The 7,195-nt window shown below is 60.0% G+C and overlaps 1 protein-coding gene and 1 long non-coding RNA gene across 2 annotated transcripts; both read right to left on the minus strand.

Moving 5' to 3' along the window:
• Positions 1 to 248: 248 nt before the first annotated feature.
• LOC136991673 (rho GTPase-activating protein 35-like) lies at positions 249 to 3,986 on the minus strand. Its single transcript, XM_067294762.1, has 5 exons — positions 3,957 to 3,986; positions 2,724 to 2,833; positions 2,061 to 2,256; positions 1,667 to 1,783; positions 249 to 1,232 (listed from the first exon to the last, which is right to left on the minus strand). Exons 2-5 carry the CDS (start codon positions 2,774 to 2,776, stop codon positions 933 to 935), a joined length of 666 nt encoding a protein of 221 aa, XP_067150863.1. The 5' UTR covers positions 2,777 to 2,833; positions 3,957 to 3,986; the 3' UTR covers positions 249 to 932.
• A 688-nt stretch (positions 3,987 to 4,674) lies between these two features.
• Positions 4,675 to 5,383, minus strand: LOC136991674 (uncharacterized). The gene is made up of 3 exons (XR_010883886.1): positions 5,345 to 5,383; positions 5,194 to 5,241; positions 4,675 to 4,724 (listed from the first exon to the last, which is right to left on the minus strand). It is a non-coding gene; the product is annotated as an uncharacterized lncRNA (long non-coding RNA).
• Positions 5,384 to 7,195: the final 1,812 nt, after the last annotated feature.

A 7,195-nucleotide genomic window follows, 5' to 3' on the forward strand; every position in this document is an offset into this window, starting at 1 on the left:
TTTATCTTCCTCATTTTCTCTTTTCCTTTTTCTCTTTCTTTCTTCTCTTTCTTCTCTTTCCTCCTTTCTTTCCTTTTCTCTTTTCCTTTTCCTCTTTCCTTTGTCTTCCTTTCTTCTCTCTCCAGTCTTTCTTTCTCTTTCCTCCTTTTTCTTTCCTTTCTTTTTTCTCTTCCTTTGTCCTTCCTTCTCTTTCTTTTGGCTCTTTCCTTTTTGCTCTTCCCTTTTTTCACTCCTCTTTCCTGTTCCCACCCTTGCATTCTTCTCTTTCATTTTGTCTCTTCTTTTGCTTTCCCTTCGTTCCCTTTGCTTTCTCCCCTTTTCTTGGTTATTTCTTTTTTCTCTCTCCTTCTTTCTTTTTTCCTACCTTACCCTCTTTACCTTTTCTTTTTTTCTCTCTTTTTTTCCTTTCATTCCTTTCTTTCTTTTCTTTCCTTTTTCTTTCCTTTTCCTTTCCTTTCTTTCCTTCCTTCCCTTTTTCACCGGCTATTTCTTTTTGCATTCATTCCATGGTTAGCTGTTTCAGAAAGGAACCCCGGATGTTTCCTTGCAGGCTTGATCTCTTTTTGGCTCATGCAAGCAAGCCTGAAGCTCCTGATCCTTGCCCCCCAGCCCACCCTGTTTCTTACACTCAAAGCACCTCCGGCCAGCCCAATCTGCCTCAATACCTGCCCACGACGACCCTGTGGGGCTCTGATGCCTCCTGCCCCAGGCTCAGCATGCAACAGTGATGCTGCTGGCTGCTCAGATGGTTCTGGCGGCCCACAAGCAGGAAGAGGCAACGGCAGCAGGTCCCAGGGCAATTACGGAGGGGCCCTGCGAAGCAGGATGGCAGAGCTCCAGGCAGCAGCTGCAGGGCCTTTGTGGGGCAGAGCCACCGGACGATTGTTCAGGCACGATGGCGGGCGCTTGTTCCAGGGCTGCCTTCTCCAAGCTCAGCTCTTGCCGCCCAGCGGCAACATTGCCCGCACTTCTGCTGCCTTTCTGGTGCCTTCTGCTCTTTTCGGAGCCCTCCTGCAAGGACAGCGCTGGCTCTGAGTAGCTCCTGTGCAAGGTGCTGGGATCGTTTTTCCCATGAGGCAGTGGAGGAGCAGAGGTGCATGTTGCATATGTCCCGCTCCCGCCGGGGCTTCTGCCTCGGGGCTGCTGCCTCTCAGAGGTTGGGCGGCCGCATCCATCTTTGGGCTCGGGGCTGTCATGAGCAGCAGCGTCCTGCTGAGCAGCACCTGGGTGTCCTGTGGGGAGAAAGAGCCTCTTAGCTAGTTTTTACTGGCTCGCCAAAGGGAAAAGGGGACTTTCCTGGTGGGCCCGCGTGGCCCGGGCAGATGGCAAGGTACACCCTTGGCAGCACCTATGGCTGTGAGGAGCAGTTCGGGAGACACAAGTACCCGCGGGGGCAATCTCCTTCACGGGGAGAATGCAGTTCGAGTCCAGAGGGAGCAAGGCTGTGAAGAGCAGAGCTGTGCAGATGTTGAAGCTCTGGGATGCCTTTTGTTGAGTTCAGGAGTGTCATTCGGAACTTCTGGGAAGGGTTGCAGCAGGAAAGCACTGCCATGAGGTTTTGAAGCCCCCGCACTGCTCTACATTGCCACAGATGTCTGCCCATACCCGGCTCAAGAGCTGGAACCAGCAGCCCTGCTCAGTGCCAATGCTCAGTGCATCCTCCTACCTGCGGAGCTGCCCGTGTGCTCGTGGGCCTCCTCGGCCGAGGGGCTGCCAGGCAAGGCCGTGTCTCCCCAAATATTGCCGTGCAGTTCTCAGTGAGGAAAGCCACCAGCATCGTCACCTGCACACAAAAAACCAGGGCTGTCAGTGCAAGGGGCTGGAAATGGGCTCAGCAGTCTTTCCCGAACCTCACGGATGTTTCTGTCCCGAAAGCTGTAGCTCTGTGGCTGCAGCTCCAATATGAGATTGGCCTGTCCCATTGCAGAGAGGCCAGCTGAGGGGCACCCCCAATGCTCCCAGGTGCTGCTTTGTTTACCTTTTGCCATGGCCGCGGGGTCTGTGGGGAGGGCTCGGCTGTGCCCCAAAGCAGGTAGCTCGCTAGTGAGCTCAAAACATACCTTGTCGTTCATCTCTTTCCTCACTTCCAGTGGGAGCGTGCTGTCAGTGCCAGGGCTCAGCATGCTGGGCCCAACGCAGATCGCCAGGTTGCTGGAGTCCATCCTGCTGGTGTCTGCGTTTTGGCTGATGCGGTGGAGCACAGCGAGCAAGGGCTTGAGCAGGAGGAGATTTGGCCTGGGCAGTTTGGCAGCCACCCTAAGTGAGCACAAGCAAAACGTCCCATGAATTCAGGGGCCAGCGGCCGCTGCTTCTTGCTGTGGGCAAGCCTCAAGCAAACTCTCACAAACGGTGCATCCTGCCCAGAGAGGAGCGCTTGGGCTTGCTTTCACTCCTTTACACAAGTCCTCCTGAGAAATCCCCGAGGGCAGCTGCGCCTGTGGTTAAGTACAAGATCCCGAGTTACAAGATCTTGCCTGAAAGGCGAGCCTTTCAGCACAGTCCCTGCTTTTCTGTAGCTCGCCAGTGTGAAAAAAGGCGAGGCTGTCAGGAGACGTGCCGGGAGGCTTTGCCAAGGCCCATGAAAGCCTGTGGCTGCATGGTGGAGCAGGCGCACTAGCAAGCTCATCAAAAGGACAGGTTTTGGCATGAGCCTGCCCATTTCCAGAGAAGGCCCTGGCCTCTGCCAGCCCCTCCATAACGCTGGGACTAGCTACAGCACTTACTTTTTCAGTTTGTCAATCTTTTCCTCCCTGCTGGGCTTCTCCAGAGCCAGCATCCAGTCCTCAAACAGGGCTGCCGACAGCAGTTGGGAGGGGATACCTCAGAGGAAGTCCTGCAAGGGCGAGATACGGAGGTGAGGCTTTGCACATCAGCCCTGAGCCCAGAGGGAGCATCCCCGGCACTTGGGCTCAAGTGCCTAGCAGCCTTTAGTCCACCCAGAAATCTCAGGCTTCCTCCTTGAGGAGGGTGCTGGTGAGCAGGAGGAGCAGGAGGAGGAGGAGGAAGTGAGTTTCCCAGGGGCAGGCAGGAAAGCAGTGGCGGAAGCAGGGCACCTGAAAAGCAGATGGAAAACACAAATGCCAAGCTTTCCCAAGGGTGGGAAAACACGTCGTTTGGCTGGGCTGTGCTTTCAGCTTTGAGTTTCCCCGGGACCTGCCTAGGCACTCGAGCAGGTCCGTGCAGGTTTGCAAGGTGCTCTCACAGCTGCCAGCCGCAAGAATTCACCTTCAAGACTACTGCCAGCAGGTGCACAGGTCTGCTTGCCAAGTCAACGGTCTCTCCTTTGCTGAGGTCCTCCTTCAAGTCCCTGTGGGCTTTCTCACTCGCAGCTTTGTGGAATATGCCCTCCGTGGCAGGGCCTTCCCTATACAAGATGGCCAGGAGATCCTGCGGGAAAAGGCAGGCAGTGGTGGGAGAAGGGTTACGTGGGTGCCGAAAGGCCCTTTAGCCCCAGGGGAGCCTTTGTTCGCAGACGGAGGCAAGTCTTTGCTGCGCAGGCACACTCTGCTTTGCTTGGGTTCGCAGCTAGTTCTCCCTGCAGGTAGATTAGCCGGGGAGTAACCTGGCTGCCCCCCAAGCCACCCTCTCAACCCCTTTCTTCAGGGAAAGACAGAAACCCCTGGCTGGTGACGCTGCTGAGAGCTTCCTTTCGGTGACTTCTGCAAGACCACCTACGTGCCCCCTCGGGAGCAGATGTGCTTCTCCTCCTCCTGCTCTGGCCTTGTCTCCACTCCAGAGTTCCTTCCCGCAGCAGCTGTGCAGGCTGCACAAACCCGTGGTCCTGAGCCCTTTGGCTTGTGCAAGGGGATGCCAACTTGAGGCCTTACCGGTGAGAAGTGCATGTGGAGGGCAAGCCCTCGATTCCCTGTCTGCTGAGAGCCACGGCCCAAGTGCTGGGGGTGCTGCGTCGCACGAGAAGCCGGCAACAGGCTAACTGCATGGCCAGGCTGGCTTACCTGGACTGGCTGGGGCAGGGTCTCGTCTTCACCACAAAGAGCAGCCAGAGGCTGGCCAAAGAGAGGGCTCCTGAGGCCAGAGTCTGACTGCCCTGGGCAATCCCCACTGGCCGAGAGTCGTCTCCCAGCAAACGGCCAAGGGATCAGCCTCTTTCTTTTCTTCGTCCCATCTGCTGCAAGCAAGCGGAAAGCAAAAGTCGGGTGAAAAAGGCAGGGGGAGAGAGCTCTGCTGCCTGTTGTGTGCGTGCAGTGCCGTGGGAGGCCGAAGGAAGAGCAGAGCTGGGTGCGGAAACAGCGACTCCGCCCCAACGGGGGAAACGGAAAGACAACAAAGGCCTTGCTGAGGGAAGAACCAGCTCAGCTCTAAAACGGGGACCATCCCTCTGAGCACACCAGCTTTCCTGCTTTCTTGACCATCTAGTGACCGTTCCCTCTCAGAAAGTGGGAACACACAGGGCACACAGCAAGAACCGTGGGGTGTTTGAACATGCGCAGCGGTTACAGGCATGGCAGAGGTTTCTGGGACCGCTGCAAGGCACATGTGTCGCTTGGGCAGCTTGCAGCGGCAGCAGCTGTGGCTGCGCAGTCTGAGCATGCCCCCGTGCTAGGGCTGGCCACAGGGGCCGGAGGGGCTGCTGCTTTTCAGCCGCTGTTGAGCGCCAGGTGAGAAGGCAGCTCCTCAGTTTCTCTTACAAACTCACCAGCCGAGTGGCAAAGTCCCTCTCCAGGAGCCGATGGGACCGAGACAGGGCACTGCTTGGTGCCAGCCTGCAAGAAACGGCTTCAGGTTACACAGCCGCCCTGCAGCAGCAAAGGCCGCCAGCGAGTTGCTTCAGCGATGCAGAAATGTGTGAGCAGCTCCAGGGAAAACGCGAGGGTGTCCGACGCCTGCGGGGGAGACGCTTGGGTGCGGGAATGGCCCTGCCTCTCTGCTGACCGGGGTGCTCGTGGCAAAGGCTGCTGCTGCAGCCGGCCACCCCCACCAGACCCGTGCAGTTTTGGGGGGGCTGGTGGGTGCCAAGCAGGCGCAGCCCTGCACCAGGTGCCCAAAGGTGGCCCCAGGGGGACAGGCTGTCGTCCCACGCTCCCCCCGGCCCCGGGGAGCTCCTCCCAGGTGGCCCCGTGAGGCAGTGGCCGGTGTCTCCAGGGCTTTGGGCCCTGCCACCTTCCCTCCCGAGACTTGGATGCCTCCCGCAAGAACCCAGCCAGGGCCGGGGCAGAGGCAGCCCCTGCTCACCTCCGCCGAAATCAAGGCCTCGACAGTCCGGGCAGTCAGCGACTCCGACTGGGCAAGAGAGCAAAGAGCCAACATGAGCAGCTGGTCACTGGGGCTGTTCCCCAAAGCCCCGTGGTGCTGGGGGCAGAGCGGAAACCCCCGGGACACTTACGGGACCGTAGAAGCCGACGACCTTGATGAGGAGCCGAAGGGAGGTGAGTCGGGTGACCCGGGTCTCCTGGGCTCCTCGGCTTTGCCTGGGCACAGGGCAGGGACGAAAGCAGAGCTCGGTCACAGCCAGCCCCCTCTGCTCACTCCCCCGGCACCAGCTCAGCACCTCCCTGCCACCCGGACACTGGAGACCTTCCCGCAGCGCTGGCTGGCAGCACTGCTCTGCAACGGCCCCGCTTCTGCTGCCTCCGGGCCTCCTGCGTGTGGAAAGGGGAAGCGGCGGCTCAGGCTCCCCATCCACGCAAGCGAGGAGCTGTGCTGCCAGCTCCAGGGTGCTGGTGTTCGTTGGCCATCACAAGGCGAAGCAGCTGCCGCCGTGCAGCCCAGGAGCTGCCCTGCGCAGGGGTGTCCCTTTGCCCCAACTCCACGGCTGCATTGCTGCGGGCAGCTCCCCCGGCAGCTCTGCACCGCCCGCAGCTGTGACGCCCACCGCAGGCGGGCTGAAATCCCCAGCATTGCTCACCTGAGGAGGGCGTTGAGCCACAGCTCCTTCACCTCCTGCGACCTGCAGTGCAAAGGAGAAGCAGCCTCAGAGCCCGCTGCTCCTCCTCCTCAGCTGGAGAGGCACAGGCCTCCAGACACATCTCGCCCGCTTGGCACCTCTCCACACCGCCATACACCAAGCCCCCGGGTGGTGTTCCCCCCCCGCAGCATCCCTGGGCTGAGCAGAGCTGCAGGGAGGTGGTGGGGGCGGGTGGCTTGTGCATGCCTGGAGCCGCCTGTGGCTGCGTCTGAAACCCAAGCGGGGCCTCTACTTTCTCTCCCACAGCCTGCCCTGAGCCCCAGCCAGGCCCAGAGAGGACTGCACGTGAGCATGGTGCCCTGCACCGCGGAAGGGCCCTGCACATGTCCCCAAGACTCACCGAAAAGTGACCACGCAGAGGTTGGGGGGCCACACGAGGATGAAGGTGCTGGTGCATTTCAGGCCCAAAACCTCCTCCTCATCTTCCCGCCCGCACACCGCCTCATCCTTCCTGCACAGCACCCAGAGCTCGCTGAGAAGCACCTGGTACTTCAGCAGGAAGGTGGAGCCACATCTGGTGGGAGGAAGAGCAAGCACCGCCTTGGAGGTTGCCACTGTGGGGGCAGCCCCAGCAGTCCTCCAGGGCAGAGTCATGTCCCGGGGCAGAGCCTTGGCGCAGCCACCCCAAGCCTTGCGCGGGAGAAAGGAGCCTCAGTGGCAGCACACCCGCACAGGGCACTTCTGAAAAGTCGCTACTGCCAAGCGATGCCAGCAGGCGCTTCGTCAGGAGCTGCGGTCAGGATGGCAAAAGCAGCAGCCTGCCCCTTTCCTCTTGCACCTCCCCGAGTTTAAAAGTGTCCCTACCCACAGCGTAGGGACACCCCTGCAGGAGACTGCAGGTCATTTGGACCACAAGTCCTTGTCGGGAGCAAAGGGCACCCACACATTGGATACGCAAGTTAGGACAGGAGCAGCTCCAGGGAGGAGCAGTGCCCAGAGGCTGGTGGCAGAAGCGGTGGCGGCAGGGGCAAGGATGGCTGTGGTTGCTATGCGTACTTGAAGATGGCGATGGCGTCAGGGAAGAGCAGGAGGTGCCTGTCCCTCATCTGCTGGCGCTGGGTCACCTGTGCACAGTCGCAGAGGAGGAGCTGGGGACTCCTGCGCAACACGAAGGCGCCGAGTGGCATTGGGGGCCGGGAGGCTCCCCTGGCCACGAGCCCGAGGCCGGCGTGAGGAGCCGCACGGCCAGGGGCCGGGGGCTGTCGCTGCGTGCTGCGAGCGGGGCTGGGAGCGCCCCGGGCACCACAGCAGTCGGCCTGTCCCATGGTG

This window comes from Apteryx mantelli, chromosome 3 (genome assembly GCF_036417845.1).
Source record: "Apteryx mantelli isolate bAptMan1 chromosome 3, bAptMan1.hap1, whole genome shotgun sequence".
NCBI lineage: Eukaryota > Metazoa > Chordata > Aves > Apterygiformes > Apterygidae > Apteryx > Apteryx mantelli.